The sequence below is a fragment of the Macaca mulatta genome, chromosome 20, assembly GCF_049350105.2.
Source record: "Macaca mulatta isolate MMU2019108-1 chromosome 20, T2T-MMU8v2.0, whole genome shotgun sequence".
Lineage (NCBI taxonomy): Eukaryota > Metazoa > Chordata > Mammalia > Primates > Cercopithecidae > Macaca > Macaca mulatta.
The window spans coordinates 67853565-67870350 of NC_133425.1; the positions used below are offsets into that span (position 1 = coordinate 67853565).

Consider the following 16786-nt stretch of genomic DNA (forward strand, 5'->3'; position numbering starts at 1 on the left):
ACTTGGGAGGCTGAGGCAGGAGAATCGCTTGAACCCAGGAGGTGGAGGTTGCAGTGAGCTGAGATCACACCACTGCACTCCAGCCTGGGCGACAACGCGAGACTCTGTCTCAAAAACAAAGAAAAACAACCAAAAAAAAACCCATTTTCTTGAGACCCTAAAAGTGTCAGAGGCCCTTCCCTGGCCCTGCACCTGTTATGCCTCCTGGGGAAAGTGTCCCTGGTTAAACCTTGGCATTCTGGTGCAACAGATGTGGAGGTGTTTTTTTAAATACTGTTTCTAATCAAGACCCTGAGTGTGCAGCCCTGTTGGAGTGTGGTTTACTGCGGGGATTTTTTTTTTTTTTTTAAGACAGAGTCTTGCTCTGTTGCCCAGGCTGGAGTGCAGTGGTGCAATCTCAGCTCACTAGGAGCTCCACCTCCCGGGTTCGCGCCATTGTCCTGCCTCAGCCTCCTGAGTAGCCCAGTTTGGTTCTGACCTCAATGCTCCCACTCAACTTTTGAGTCGTGGTGTGCGTCTAACTGAGTTGCTGAAGCAAGGACAGTGTTCTCCCATGGTTACTGAAGAACAAGTGGCTGTTATCTATGTGGGTGTAAAGGGGGTATCTTGATAAACTGGAGCCCAGCAAGATTACAAAATTTGAGAATGCTTTCTTGTCTCATGTTGTCAGCCAGCACTAAGCCCTGCTGGGCACTGTCAGGGCTGATGGAAAGATCTCGGAAGACTCAGATGCAAAGCTGACGGAGATTGTAACAAACTTCTTGGCTGGATTTGAAGCTTAAACTCCTATGGATTCACATCAAATATCAGTTCAGTTTTGTCATTGTTTGTTCTAGTAAATTAGGTTCATTTGTAAAAGGGTTACTCTCATACTCCTTATGTACAAAAATCACATTTAAAAGTTTCCGTAATGCATTAAAAAAAAAAAAGAGGAGAGTCCCGGGGACCAGGCGGCCGCGGCAGTTGAGCACAGCTGCTCCGTGCTGGAGTCCCTGCACCGCCGCCAGGATCATGGTGTTCTACTTCACCAGCAGCAGCGTTAATTCATCTGCCTGCACTATTTACACGGGAAAGGATAAATTGAAATAGAGACAGGGTTTCACCATTTTGGCCAGAATGGTCTGGATCTCCTGGCCTTGTGATCCACCCGCCTCAGCCTCCCAAAGTGCCGGGATTACAGGCGTGAGCCACCGCGCTTGCCCTTGAGTTTTATATCTCTCCTACTAACCCATAAATCATCATGAAGATCTGATTAAGCATGATTGGCCTCAATATATCTGGTTTCATGTGGCCAAACTCTCTTTGGCTCATGTGTACCTTCGGTTGCATAAGGGAGAGAATATAGAAGACATTCCAAAGGAAGTGCTGATAGACTGTGCCCACCTTGTGAAGGCCAATAGCATTCAAGGCTGCAAGATGAACAACGTTAATGTGGTATATATGCTGTGGTCTAATCTGAAGAAAACAGCTGACGTGGATGTGGGGCAGATAGTATTTCACAGGCAGAAGGATGTAAAAATTGTGACAATGGAGAAGAAAGTAAATGAGATCCTAAACCAATTAGAAAAAAGCAAAGTGGAGCGGTTCCCAGACCTAGCAGCAGAGAAAGAATGCAGAGATTGTGAAGAGAAGAATGAGAAAGAAGCCCAAATTCAGGAAATGAAAAAGAGAGAAAAAGAAAAAATGAAGAAGAGAAAAATGGATGAACTTAGGAGCTATTCATCACGAATGAAAGTTGAAAATATGTCTTCAAATCAGGATGGCAGTGATTTAGATGAATTCATATAAAAGGAGAAAAGGACCTTTGAAAGATGTGAATGTAGAGACAATTGCAGACCTTTTGGTTTCATCTGTGTTCTGAAATATAAAATACAACCAAAATTCTACCTTCATCCTACCCAGAAATGATTGATTTTGGAGTTTTAAAAAAATTTTACCTTTTTTGCTGACAGAAAAGGATCAGATACGTATAAAATAGTTGAACTTGACTGCATATAACTTAAAGTGAAAATGTTTTGGCTAGAACATGTCTTGGTACCTTGTGAAAGCCAGCTGCCCTTGTTCTCGAGATAGACTTTAAAACGAACTAACTCTGAAAAGTACTCCTGTTGCTGTGGGGTCTATCCCTGAAAACAGGTGTCTTGAAACACTTTTCATATTCTTAAAATAATCTTCACTTCTGTTAAGAAGAACATGTTGATGGGTAATTATGCGAATGTTTCCCTGTCCCTGATTTCCCGGTTAGAAAAAATGGTGTATGAGTTTTGAAAAAGAGATTTCCAGAAGATTGTTGGCTTCAGTATTCACGTTCCATCGTGTCATCTGGGTCTGTTAGTATAGTGACCCTGCGTGCAGCCTGTCCCAGCTTTTATGTCCTTGCTTCCTCTGAGCAGGGGACTCCATCTTAGTATCATCATATTTAAAGAAATCGATGGTGTTCATCAAGGTGGGGCCTGTAGCAGTTGTTGCCTGAGCACCAGGTCACCCAAGTCACCTATGCAACAACTTCTGGGCTCAGGAGTAATTTCTCAGCACTGAGGGTAAAATAGGAAGGAATGCTCTGTTGATCATTTGGGAGATGTAGGTTACCTGACTGGTGCCTTGGGATGCAGCATGAAGCAGAAGTCCATATTGCAATTATGATTTTAGAAGGAACTAAGCATTTCACCAGCCAGCCAAGTAAATACTTTCTTTACCTTGAAATCATATTTGAGTTGTAGCCCCAGAGTTCAATTTCTTATTGTAAATTCACTAACTTGCTGTGTAACATTACTTCTCACTTGAACCTCTCACTATCTGTTGTGATTCTGAGCAGAAGATGCCTTTTGATTGCAGTATGTCAGGCAACCCCCATAGAAGAAGACAAAATGAGGAGAAAGAGAACAAAGCCTGCAAGACCAGAGGCCTACAGACGGACATTTTACTCACACCCACAGCAGCAAGAATGACCTCCTGCAGCATATACTCCACCTGTAATAGCACTTCGGAACTGTGGGCAAAACCAAAAGGCTAGTGTTTCCATTTATGTTATGGGGTTGAACTGGAAAATTCCCTGAGGCATAATTCATTGGCCAAATTTTGAGAGGGTATAGAAGATGACTTTAGAAATGAGTGGTTTTGTGTATGTGTCTAATGATATTCAGCCTGACGTTCTGCAATTTTAAAAGTTAGAATAAAGTATCATTTTTTAATCTGGAGAAAAAGCTTGAAACACGTGTGGATGTATCGTGTATTTATTTTTGTACGTATATGAAGATGTTCAGAAGTTGAGGCTCTGTGAACTTTGAAAACAGAAGCATCCCACATCCAGATGATTCCATTGCCACACACTCTTGTAAGGGTGGACTACTCTGCCCAGAAAACTTCCAAATAAACTGCAACCCTTTATCCTGGCATTGGAAACACTCCCATTTTCTGGTTACAGTTCCCACTGCTGTTCCACCAAGTACCCCCTACACATACACACACACACACACACACACACGTATTTCTTTCTCTTTATCAATACCTTCCACTTTCCCACCTCTGTGCATTTATTCACATCGACTCCTCTGCTGAGATGTCCATTTCATCTGTCTAAATATTGCCATCTTTATGTGTTCATTCCAAAAGCTGGAAGTCATTTATTCCTTATCTGAACCTTCACAGCAGCACCTAAGCTGTCCCTCTAGGCTGGCACTTTTCACTGCCTATATTAATTACAATTACTATGCCTTTTCTTCCTTAATTGGACTTTTTGAAAGTGAGGATCATACTGTATTTATCTTTCATTTGATTACTGCAGTGTTTTGGTTTTTTTGGTTTTGGGGCTTTTTTTTGAGACAGAGTCTTGCTCTGTCGCCCAGGCTGGAGTGTGGTGGCTCTATCTCAGCTCACTGCAACCTCCGCCAACTGGTTCAAGTGATCCTACTGCCTCAGCCTCCTGAGTAGCTGGGATTACAGGCACGGGCCACCAAGCCCGGCTAATTTTTGTATTTTTAGTAGAGACGGGGTTTCACCATGTTGGCCAGGCTGGTCTTAAGCTCCTGACCTCAAGTGATCTGCCCACCTCAGCCTCCCAAAGCACTGGGATTACAGGCGTGAGCCACTGGCCTTGGCTGATTACTGCAGTGTTTTCCAAACAGGATGTATTCTTGCAGTCTGTGTTTTAGAGAATTTCATAAGGTTGGTGGCCACTCCTGTACTGATTTTTAGAGTAACATAAGCATCATTTGCACTATCTGGATAACCATCTTAACCCTGAAACCTGCCAAGTGGTTCAGTGCCCACATTTGCTTGAGTTTATGATCACTTTTTGGCACCAAGAAAGAACCAGCTGTAATCCACGGGGTGGGTATGCAACAGGTGGAGACCAAATGACCTGCTGTGTGAACAAAGGGTTTTTTTGTTGGGGTTTTTTTTTGTTTTTTTTTTAGTGAGTCAAATAAAGAAACGTGTTATCAGAACTGAATCCTCCCCATATCATAAAATAGCATGCATGCCAGATTCAAAGAAACCTGAGTAGTCGTAGGCCAGAACCCTGTTTGTCTGCTACTGAGCTTGGCAAAACATGGATCTCATTGGTTTTTAGTTTTGTTTGTATTTACTTTGTATTCATTCTTCCATTTAATATTGTTTGGTCTTTATGACTGTGTAAGAGCTTTAAGATAAAGTTCATGAACCAGGGACGGTGACTCACACCTGCAGTTTGAGAAGCCAAGGTGAGAGGATTGTTTGAGTCCAGGAGTTCAAGTGTGCACTGAACTATGATCACGCTACTGCCCTCCAGCCTGGGTGGCATAATGAGACCCCCATATCAAAAAAAAAAAAGAGTTTATGTCTAGTTCTGTTTGCACGTACTGAAGAGACAGAATACAGTAATTTAAATCAGTCCTGGCGGTAGCAGAGATGTAGGATGAACAAGTCGAGAGATTTAATGTACACCCTGAGGACTACAGGTAATAAAACCATGCAGTAGACAGGATTCATGCTGGATGAGATTTTAGCTGCTCTTGCCACAAAAACCAAAAAAAAAGTGGGTAACTAATGTGAGGTGTTGAATATGTTTGTTTTACTATAGTAACCTTCTTAAAATCTATATGTATCCCATAACATTATGCTGTGTGCCTTAAATATACACAATACAATTTACTTTTTTAAAAAATGAGGCCAGGTGCAGTGGCTCATGTCTATAATCCCAGCACTCTGGGAGGCCAAGGTGGGTGGATCACCTGAGGTTAGGAGTTTGAGACCAGTCTGACCAACATGGTGAAACTCCATCTCTACTAAAAATACAAAATTAGCCGGGTGTGGTGGCACATGCCTGTAATTCCAGCTACTTAGGAGGCTGAGGCAGGAGAATCGCTTGAACCCAGGAGGTGGAGGTTGCAATGAGCTGAGATGGCGCCATTGCACTCCAGCCTGGGCAGCAAGAGCAAAACTCTGTCTCAAAGAAAAAAAAAAAAAAAATCAATCCTAGAGGGTCTGCAAGAATGACTTTCTTTTTTTTTTTTTTTTTTTCTTAGACGGAGTCTCGCTGTGTCTCCCAGGCTGGAGTGCAGTGGCGTGATCTCGGCTCACTGCAAGCTCCGCCTCCCGGGTTCACGCCATTCTCCCGCCTCAGCCTCCCAAGTAGCTGAGACTACAGGCGCCCGCCACCACGCCCGGCTAGTTTTTTGTATTTTTAGTAGAGACGGGGTTTCACCATGTTAGCCAGGATAGTCTCGATCTCCTGACCTCGTGATCCACCCGCCTCGGCCTCCCAAAGTGCTGGGATTACAGGCTTGAGCCACCGCGCCCGGCCAAGAATGACTTTCTTTAAAAAATATATATATATATGGCTGAGTGTGGTGGCTCACACCTGTAATTCCCCAACTTTGGGAGGCCAAGGCGAGCAGTGTCTTGAGCCCAGCAATTCGAGACCACCCTGGGCAACATAGCAAGACACTATCTCTAAAAAAAAAAAAAAAAAAAAAAAAAGAGTTGGGCGTGGTGGTGCGCTCCTATAGTCCCAGCTACTCGAGAGGCTGAGGTGGGAGGATTGATCCCTTGAGCCTGGGAGGTCGAGGCTGCAGTGAGCTGAGATCATGCCACTGGACTCCAGCCTGGGCAACAGAATGAGACCCTGTCTCAGAAAAGAAAAAGCTACACTTATTAATTTTTAGCCACACTAACTTAGATGTTAGATATTCATGATCCTCTACCCAGTGCAGCTTAGACTCAGCTTTATCATCTATCTCTAGTTGCTAAAGTCATATTTGGTAGGTAGACACAGATGGTGGGGCCCCAGACACAAAGGGCCATTGCTTTATTGATCTCTGCTATTTGTTTTCAGCTTGTAGGAACTGCACCTGGGTCCTCAAAACAAAACCTTTTGTATCCTTGGTAAATTGTTCCCAACTCATAAAAGAAGAACACTAATAAGACAAGCCCATCAATATATATATTTAAAGGATCAGGCAGCTGCTAAACCCCCACACTTTTTCTTGCTACAATTCAGAGAATATGTTCTTCAAAGGAGGAAGCTGGCTTTGGTTATACATCAGAACAAGTATCATTCTAGGAAGTAAACTAAACAGCCCAGGGCCACATGGGCAAAATAATTGTTACCAGTTTAACAGATTTCACTGCAGCTTTGAGGAAGCAGAGAATTACTGTCATGGGCAGAGAGGATTCCTAGCTCGTATTTGGAACCAGGAAGTTGAAGATCTCATCCGGGACTTTCTGGAAGAACGAGAGAAGTGGTGGATTGGGCAAAATGTAATGCGGCTGAGAAAGCATCAAGGTGAAAACTACCCAGGTAAGACTCTAGGGTTTGGTGTTTATGAAGAAAACTTTCTTATATTTTATTCTGGGACAGAAAAAAAAAAAAAAAAAGAAAATCTTAATCTTTCTGCTTTTGTACACAAAAAAACCAATCACTTTACTTCATTACCATCTTTCCTCTGAAATATTTCCATTTTGTGCTACAGCCTTTGATTTGTCCGTGTAGCAAAAGTGATGCGATTTTTCCTAGAACCCATCTAAAGTTAACTTACCTAACCTTTCACTAAAAGAATTGTGCTAGGTTTGCCGGGCGCGGTGGCTCACGCCTGTAATCCCAGCACTTTGGGAGGCCGAGGCGGGCGGATCACAAGGTCAGGAAATCGAGACCTCGGTGAAACCCCGTCTCTACTAAAAATACAAAAAATTAGCCGGGCGCGGCGGCGGGCGCCTGTAGTCCCAGCTACTCAGGAGGCTGAGGCAGGAGAATGGCGGGAACCCGGGAGGCGGAGCTTGCAGTGAGCCGAGATCACGCCACTGCGCTCCAGCCTGGGCGACAGAGCAAGATTCTATCTCAAAAAAAAAAAAAAAAAAAAAAAAAAGACTCCGTCTCAAAAAAAAAAAAAAAATTGTGCTAGGTTCGAAAGACAGAAACCTTTGGTGGTCATTTTTTTCCTAATAAACATCTCTTCATTGTTCTGATCTCTAAGTTTTCTAACACAAAACTAAGAGGAAGATTATCTACCTATTGTCTTTCTTACAGTGTTTTCAAAGCTATGCACCATAATCTTGAAGTTTTAGAGACAAATCCAAGCCATTATTATATCATTCTCATCATCCTCATTAATGTGTAGGTAAAGTAATACTAAGCCTTGTCGTAAGGAACACATACAAAAAAATAAACTATAATGTATGGGAGGAAATTCTACATTTTTATCTGTTGGAAGCCAGCCAAATTTGGCTTTCATATTTACTTTTTAAAAATGCCTGGCGGGGCGGGTGCAGTGGCTCACGCCTGTAATCTGAGCACTTTGGAAGGCGGAGGTGGATGGATCACCTGAGGTCAAGAGTTCGAGACCAGCCTGGCCAACACGGTGAAACCCCCTCTCTACTAAAAATACAAAAATTAGCCAGGTGTGGTAGCGGATGCCTGTAATCCCAGCTACTTGGGAGGCTGAGGCAGGAGAATTACTGGAACCTGGGAGGCGGAGGTTGCAGTGAGCGGAGATGGCACCACTGCATTCCAGCCTGGGCGACAAAGTGAGAATCTGTGTTGAAAACAATAATAAAAAATAAATCTAAATGCCTGACTTTTGAGTATGAGGCTCACCTGGGTCTGATCTCCCCTCAGCAGATGTTGCAGCCCACGGGGCCCCAAAGCCCCCCAGCTGCACCTACCTGTCCAGAAACCTCAATCGGATCTTATCCAAAGAGGACAAGTGCTTCCTGAGACACTATTTCATTTGCCAGACTGGTAAGTCATAAAGTTACATGCTGCCAAAGACCCACATTTTAAAAACTGATTCTAAATAAGGAGTGCATGTGAGAGTATTGGTTAAATAATCTGTGAGTGGTAGACCATGGGATGATACAGAGCTATTGATTTTCATGATACTGATTAGCATGAGAAACTCATCTGGAGTGACTCCCTTATCCATCCCCACGGGAGTTGAAAGGGTTGCGCCTTGATGTTCTCCTCGTGTTTTGACTTGGGCAGAGTGTGGAAGAAATTGTATTGGTGACACCATTTTCCACATGCACACTCATAATTCAGTCAGCATTTGGGCTTCCGAGGGAAGGATGGGAAAGAGAAGGAGGAGAAAAGAATATGGCAGAGGAAGATGAGAAGGCGAAGGGTGACAGGACTGTTACCTGAGGTTCGCTTCTGCAGAAGTAGATCAGGATTAAGCTATGTGTGTATGTATGCATTTTTGTGTGTGTAGTTGTTGTATTTATTTATTTTTTCTAAGATGGAGTTTTGCTCTTGTCGCCCAGGCTGGAGTGCAATGGCGTAATCTTGGCTCACCGAAACCTCCGCCTCCTGGGTTCAAGCGATTCTCCTGCCTCAGCCTCCCGAGTAGCTGGGATTACAGGCATGTGCCATCATGCCTGGTTAATTTTGTATTTTTAGTAGAGATGGGGGTTTCTCCATGTTGGTCAGACTGGTCTCGAACTCCCAACCTCAGGTGATTTACCTGCCTCAGCCTCCCAAAGTGCTGGGATTACAGGTGTGAGCCACTGAGCCCAGCCTATTTATTTATTTTTTTATATGGAGATGGGGTCTTGTTATGTTGCCCAGGCTTGTCTCGAACTCCTGGACTCAAGCAATCCTCCCACCTCGGCCTCTCAAAGTGCTAGGATTACAGGAATAAGCCACTGTGCCCGGCCTTGGTGATTTCTTAAAAAAAAAAAAAAAAAAAAAAAAAAAAAAAAAAAAAAAAAAAAAAAAACTACCATACAACTGAGCAGTTGCTGGGCATTTATCGCAGAAAGAGAATACCTGTGCTCACATAAAAATATGTATATAGATGCTTATAGCAGCTTTACTCATAATAGAGCAAAACTGGAAACAATTCAGATGTCTGTCAACAGGTGAATGGTCCAGCCATGGCATTGGTTTCCACTGGTCCACACTGTTTCCACTGGTCCAAATGGTCCACACTGTTTCCACTCTCCCTGGTGACTCTGTCCCACTTCCCTCTCTCTACTCAGCCTCCAACACCTGGGAGCCTCCCTCAGTCTCATTCTCAGGTCAGGTGATAACCTTGCTTTCTAACTCAAGGAGAAAAAAAAAAAAAAAAAAAAAAAATCAAAGCAATTTGGAGTCCGTCCAAGGCTCGGACTGCCGAATCTAGCCACCTACCAGCACCTGTTCCTGTAGCGCGATAATGCCTTCTTTCATGCTGCTACAAACCTTCGTACTCCTACCCAAAGTGAATCCCTCTGATTGTTGAATTGGATTCCATGGAGTCCAATTCAGTAATAAAAAGAAACAAACTACTGATACACATAGCAATCTCCAGAGAATTATGCCAAGTGAACAAAGCCAATCTCAAAATGTTATGTACTCTATGGTGCCAGTTATTGAGCATTCTTGAAATGATAACATGATAGAAATGGAGAACAGATTAGTGGTTGTCAGGGTCTAAGAAGGGCATGGGGGCAGGAAGGAAGTAGGGATGGCTATAAAAGGGCAATGTGGGCCAGGCACAGTGACTCACGCCTGTAATCCCAGCACTTTGGGAGGCCAAGGTGGGTGGATCACGAGGTCAAGAAATCGAGACCATCCTGGCCACCATAGTGAAACCCCAGTCTCTACTAAAAATACAAAAATTAGCCAGGCATGGTGGTGCGCACCTGTAGTCCTAGGTACTCAGGAGGCTGAGGCAGGAGAATGGCTTGAACCCGGGAGTCAGAGGTTGCACTGAGCCAAGATTGCACCACTACACTGCACTCCAGCCTGGTGACAGAGTGAGACTCTATCTAAAAAAAAAAAAAAAAAGGGGGGGGTCAATGTGAGGGATTCTTATAGCAACTAAAAAAAAATTTTGACATGACTGTATCCGTGTCCATATCCTGTTGTTACCCTTGCAAGATGTTACCCTTGGAAACTGGATACAGGCATCTCTCTGCATTTTCTCTTACATCTGCATGTGAATATACAATTATCTCAAAATAATGTTACATTTTTTTAAAAAAAGAAAAATGCCCTGATGTAAGTATACATATCACTTACACAGTATTCTTGCCAAAAAAAAATATAGAGTAATGCAAATTAAAAACAAACTGAGATACCCTTTCCCATCTATCAGATTGGCATAAATCCACAAACTTAACAACATCTTCCGCTGGCAAGACCTTAGGAAAATAGGTACTCTCATAAACTGCTAGTGAGAATGCAGTAAGATAGCTCTATGAGTTTATAAATAAAGGAGAATTCAGCAATATCTAGCAAAATTACATATACATCTACCCTTGAACCAGTGTCCACTGCTAGGAAACTATCCCAAAGGCAAACCAGCAAAAGTACAAAAAGATGCACGCATAAGGCTATTCATTGTAGCTCTCTGTGATAGCAGAAAAGTAGGAATAATCCACATGCCCATTAAGAAGGAACTGGTTGTAAAAAGCAAATAACAACGATCTCCATATACTGCAGTGGGGTTATCTCTACGATGGATTTTTTTTTAGTGGAAAATAAAGGTGCAGAACATATATATTTGCCTATATACATACACGTACATATAAATATAACAGAAGGAGAAACAAAAACTAATGGAAATGGTTACCTATGGGAGAGAGAGAAAACAGGGCAGAAAGGATGGAGATGGAAATGAGACCTTTCAAAATGTACCTGGTTTTATAGTTCGGCATTGGAACTCTTTCAGTGTTTTCCATAATTATTGCTATGGTTTGAATGTGCCCCTTCCAAAACAGGTGTTGCCAATGTGATTGCATTAAGAGGTGGGGCTTTAAGAGGTGGGTTGGCCTACAGGGTTCCTCCCTCGTGAATGGGATTAGGTGTCCTTATAAAAGGAGCTGGCAGAAGGAGGGTTTCTCTTGCCCTCCCACCTTGTGAGGATGCGGCCCTCATCCAACTCTGAGTGCCTGTGCCTTCATCTTGGACGTCCAGCATGCAGAACTGTGAGAATTAGATTTCTGTCCTTGATAAATTACCCTGTTTGTGATATTCTATTATAGCAGCACAAAACAGACTAAAGCAATTATAAAACAATTTACGTCAACTTTTTTTTTTTTTTTTTTTGAGATGGAGTTTCGCTCTTGTTGCCCAGGCTGGAGTACAACGGCACAATCTTGGCTCACTGCGACCTCCACCTCCGGGGGTCAAGTGATTCTCCTGCCTCAGCCTCCCAAGTAGCTGGGGTTACAGGCACCCGGCTAATTTTTGTATCTTTAGTAGAGACGGGGGCGGTTTCACCATCCTGGCCAGGCTGGTCTAGAACTCCTGACCTCAGGTGATACACTCTCCTAGGCCTCCCAAAGTGCTGGGATTACAGGCGTGAGCCACCGCGCCTGGCCTGTCAACATGTTAAAAAGCAATCCCTAAAAGTAGGGAAAGAGAGGAGAGGAGAAGAATTGGAGCTAACAAGTTTGGACAGTTTTTAAGGTAATTTTGCTCGAGCAGGAAACAGCTGGGGCAATAGTTAATGAGGCCAATATAAGTTGTTGGGTTTTTTTTTAAGACAGAAAAAATAGCATGCAGGAATGATGTACTTAATCTGAGCTACCAAACAACTAGAGGGATTCACTTTGGGTAGGAGTAGGAAGATTTGTAGCAGCATGAGAGAAGGCATTGGCGCTCTACAGGTACAGGTGCTGGTAGGAGCTAGATTTGATGGTCAGAGTCGTGGAAGGACTCTAATTGTTCTGATATTCTCCTTGAGTTAGAAAGCAAGGTTATCACCTGACCTGAGAATGCGACTGAGGGAGGCTCCCAGGTGTTGGAGGTTGAGTAGAGAGAGGGAACTGGGAGTCACCTGGGAGAGTGGAAACAGTATGATTGCCAGGCAGTGTGAAGGCAGGCCACCCAAGCTTCATGATCGTGAATTTAAGCAGAGCCATAGTCATCGTGGTTATGATTTTTCTCTAGCCATGTCCAACAGCATGTGTGAGAAACTCTTGCTCGCTCATGTATGCAAGGAGGCATGTTCAAGAATGTTATTGCCAGCCGGGCGTGGTGGCTTACGCCTGTAATCCCAGCACTTTGGGAGGTCAAGGTGGGCAGATTACCTGAGGTCAGGAGTTCAAGACCAGCCTGGCCAACATGGTGAAACCTCGTTTCTACTAAAAATACAAAAATTAGCCAGACGTGGTGGCATGTGCTTGTAATCCCAGCTACTTGGGAGACTGAGGCAGGAGAATCACTTGAACCCGGGAGGTGGAGATTGCAGTGAGCCAAGATCGCGCCATTGCACTCCAGCCTGGGCAACAGAGCAAAAACTCCATCTCAAAAAAAGAATGTTATCACCCACCTTCTGAACTCTTTTATCTCTGCCAATGAGAGTTAACACAAAGAATATTACGCTTAGTACGGAATTTTCCATTTATGCTGGAGGTTGCAAACTTTTTTGGTGAAAAATCAGACCCTGGCGATGACCTTAAGCAGTAGATGTAAATAGCTCCACAAGCTTAGTGTTCCAACAATGGAACACTAGGCATAAATGGGTTAATGAACTTCTCAGTGTTGACCCAACTAGTGGACTTAATTTGAAATGTGGGACACCATAATGTGTTGTGAGCAGCCTCCACAGCAAAAGGGCTACTGCAGAATTCTTAGTGTCCTTAAAAAACTGGATAGGAATTTTTAATTTGTGTTTTCCTAATTATCACATAAGTGCGTGTAATGATGGTTTTATAGACTTGTAGCCATAACTATCACCTATAAATTGTGTATTGGCTTCCAAATAGATGGCGTTTTGGACAGAGATGCCCATTATGAAAGAAATGGAAATGATTCTCATTTGTACGAGAGACCCGAGAAGACAAAAAGAGGAGTTGGAATAGCAAGAGACAAAATGCCCCCAGGTAATGCATTCCTCCTCTAGTAACCTTAAAAATCCATGGAATCAGTTTCTGCTAAAGGAATGCACGAGACTGAATTAATGCTGAAATGTATTACAGCACGTGCCCAATATTCGTTGCATTCTATTCTGTCTGATCTTAATATGGCAATCTTTGCCTTCATTTTATATATGTGTTTTCTTGATACGCCCTTGGCCATCTTCTTTTCATATATTCCCAAATAAAAGACAAGGTTTTATTCCCAAAAAATTTTTCATCAACAGAGAGAAAGTCGTCTTAAAGTTCTTGCAAAGTCTTTCAAATCATGGTGTTAACACTTGTTTATTTAATTTTGAAAACCAAGTACTATTTGGAAAGGATACATTAGCCTGAAATGATAGCAATCAATATCAGTGGATGGCTGGTTATAGAGATCAACGGAAAGAAAGAAGTAAAACAGATCAATTTAAAGTGGATCTCGTGATCATTCCTCGGGGTATGACCTCACAGTGCAAGTGTTAGACGTCCTGGTCAACAAACCCTTTAAATATCACTTAGCAATTTAGAAAGTTTTATTTAGAGACATGAATATATATTTGAAGAATAAATGTAAAATCCAACTTTGCTCAATCCTTTGTAAAAGGGGACTTGTGAGTTGTAGGAAAATGTTTAGTGATAGCATTAGGTGGAAGTAAAGATGACATATTTTGGAAAACTGTTAAATCCAAAAGTTGTTCTGATGATAATTAATGCAATGATGTTAAAGATGCATTTGAAATGTTTAAGCTGTGTCATGAAATGTGAGTTTCGTGAGAGCAATGCTTCCAATATTACTTTACATAACATGTGGCTTAAATGTCGTAGTAAAACTAAATTACTGAATTAAATAGACATTTGACTATTTCACCTACATCCTTTAAGTTTATATTGTCAAGCTTGCCCCAGAAATGCTTTTTAAAATCTCCTCATTGGGAAAAATGCAGACTGCCTTATTGTGGGGCAATTTACCTAACAAGCAATATGCCTAATATTTATGTACATAGAGTCTTTTATAAAGTTTGTGGGCTGGATCTCCCCTCAGCAGATGTTGGCTCACACCTGTAATCCCAGCACTTTGGGAGGCTGAGTTGGAAGGACTGCTTGAGGCCTGGAGTTCGAGTCCAACTTGGGCAACATACTGGGTCTCTGTCTCTACAAAAACTTTTAAAAATAAAAATTAAAAAAATTAGGCAGGTTTGCCGATGGATGCCTGTAGTCTCAGCTACTTAGGAGGCTGAGGCAGGAGGATAGTTTAAACCCAGAGTTAGAGGCTGTTAGAGCCATAATCAAGTCACCGCACTCCAGGCAGCCTTTTTAAGTCTCTATCAGATTGTTTGTAAAAGTTTTTTGTAATTCAAAAATTTTCTTAGTGTGTATCTAGGTTACTTTTCACTCATTGTGCCTAGAACATGATGCTACATATACACATCTTTCTTGAATCAAGAATATCCTACATATGTATCACTTCTTTTTCATTTGTTCTGATTCTGTCCTTAAGAAATATCAGGTATCTATGTGCCGTATTGCTACTTCCTATCCTCTGTATCTTTCCTGTACTCTCTTTAAATGAAAAGAATGGTTTCATGTTGATCACCCTTTCTGTTGTTAGAGGAGGGCACCTTACATTTATCTTCCATATCAGGGACTAATTTTTCCACATCTGCTCAGTATTCCCTCCCAGGTGGATTTTAATTTTTCTGCAGTATTTTTTTTGTCATCTTGAAATCCTTTGATACGGTTATTTTTCTTTTAATGTACCTCATTCTGGCACATGTTAGCTTCAAATGGTTAATCCTTACGATTTTGTTTGGTTCCCTCTACCTTTCTCCATCATCACGGTGGCTGTGGTTGACTCGGTTTGTTGCCATGTCTTCTCACAAGACTTTCAGAATCAAGTGATTCCTGGCCAAGAAATAAAAGCAAAATCATCTGATTCCCCAGTGGATGATAAAATCACATACAAGTGATGTAATCAGGTACAACTCCAGGAGGAGACACTGGAGAAGAGGCATGCTGGGTCTGTAAGGAATTGCACGTTAAGATGGCACATGTATTTATGCTGTCTCAATCAAGGTCATCTCTGTATCAATCACTGTCACCTCACCATTTCAAAAACCATTTTATTGGCAAAATGGTTTTTCTCTTTGTTTCTATGCTCTTCACTCGTAAGCTGATGCAGTAATAAATATGTGAGACCTTTTATTTGGGGAAATAACCTTTTTCATTCCTATTAAGGATGTATTTACAGCTTTCTGAACTTTTTTTCTGGATTTTGCTGTTGATAATTTTCAGGGCTGTGCTTTTCTTGGAGTCCTCTGGATTCCATTCCCAGGTTCTTGAGTCATCATCATAGGTTCCCTTTTGTCTTTCCTTCCTTATCTTTATTTTTTTGGGGGGGGGGGCGGGGACGGTGTGGAATCTAGCTCTGTCACCCAGGCTAGAGTGCGGTGGCACGATCTTGGCTCACTGCAACCTCTGCCTCCCAGGTTCAAACAATTCTCCTGCCTCAGCCTCCCAAGTAGCTGGGATTATATGCACCTGCCACCACGCCAGCTAATTATTATGTTTTTAGTACAGACAGGATTTTACCACATTGGCCAGACTGGTCTCAAACTCCTGACCTCAAGGGATCTGCCTGCCTCATCCTCCCAAAGTGCTGGGATTACAGACATGAGTCACCATGCCCGGCCTTGGTTTTCTATGTAAAACAGTTTGCATTATTTTTTAGCCATGAATAAGAAGTCCTCAAGTAAAACAAATATTTCTGTCTTAGGCTTTTACTTGAACTTAGTCTGCTTTCTTTTTTCTATAGGACCTGGTGCTCTTTCAGCCACATGTCACCATCCTCTTCCTGCTCATCTCGTAAGTACTTCCCCTGACAACATACATTGTGAAATGTTGATCTCTTTGTCATACCTGGTAGATCTGGTCAGAGCTCTATCTTCTACAGTGTTCTGAATATAATTTTCTAATAAGGAAAATAAAGTACTTAAGTGCAGGAAAAAAATTGGGTTTAATAGGTGCTTCAAGGATTTGTTTTTATTTTTTATTTTTTTAATTTTTTTTGAGACAGGGTCTCACTCTGTCACCCAGGCTGGAGTGCAGTGGTGTGATCTTGGCTCACTGCAACCTCTACCTCCTGGGTTCAAGTAATTTTCCTGCCTCAGCCTCCCAAGTAGTTGGGATTACAGGCCTGTGCCACCACACCCAGCTAATTTTTGCATTTTTAGTAGAGACGGGGTTTTGCTATGTTGGCCAGGCTGGTCTCAAAATCCTGACCTCAAGCAATCCACCTGCCTCAGCCTCCCAAAGTCCTGGGATTACAGGTGCGAGCCACCATCTCCAAACTTGTTATAGGAATTTCTAAAGCCTATCTTTCTGGCTTTCATGCTAATGTAATTATCATGTATTTGTTGGTTGAGTGTTTATTCCCTGCTTTGTTCCAAAAAGGACTTGTGGCATCTTACAAAAACACAATGCAATA

General features: G+C 42.4%; 3 protein-coding genes across 5 annotated transcripts in view; all 3 read left to right on the forward strand.

The window, feature by feature from the left end:
• ZNF821 (zinc finger protein 821) overlaps window positions 1-16786 on the forward strand; it is a 166489-nt gene that overhangs the window by 3344 nt on the left and 146359 nt on the right. The window lies entirely within an intron of this gene.
• LOC709452 (coiled-coil domain-containing protein 25-like) lies at window positions 768-1930 on the forward strand. 3 transcript variants are annotated; one of them, XM_077984563.1, is made up of 3 exons: window positions 877-1081; window positions 1235-1408; window positions 1510-1689. In XM_077984563.1, the coding sequence occupies exons 1-3, from the start codon at window positions 1012-1014 to the stop codon at window positions 1545-1547; spliced, it is 282 nt and encodes a 93-aa protein (XP_077840689.1). In that variant the 5' UTR covers window positions 877-1011; the 3' UTR covers window positions 1548-1689. The 3 variants fall into 3 exon arrangements, with proteins under 3 accessions (XP_001097970.3, XP_077840689.1, XP_077840688.1); XM_001097970.5 differs by having other exon boundaries at window positions 768-1081; window positions 1235-1930; XM_077984562.1 differs by having other exon boundaries at window positions 877-1039; window positions 1241-1930.
• Window positions 6484-16786, forward strand: part of PKD1L3 (polycystin 1 like 3, transient receptor potential channel interacting) — an 88970-nt gene continuing 78667 nt past the window's right edge. The window contains 4 exon segments of the mRNA XM_077984471.1: window positions 6484-6778; window positions 8093-8215; window positions 13171-13287; window positions 16115-16164. Of these exon segments, the coding sequence (XP_077840597.1) occupies window positions 6484-6778; window positions 8093-8215; window positions 13171-13287; window positions 16115-16164 (585 nt within the window).

Excerpts from the sequence above, each read along its gene's own strand:
- LOC709452 (XM_001097970.5), top strand. The coding sequence starts at position 1,012 with ATGGTGTTCTACTTCACCAGCAGCAGCGTTAATTCATCTGCCTGCACT. Across the intron at positions 1,082-1,234 it reads TTACACGGGAAAGGATAAAT|ATCATCATGAAGATCTGATT; the intron begins TGAAATAGAGAC and ends ACTAACCCATAA.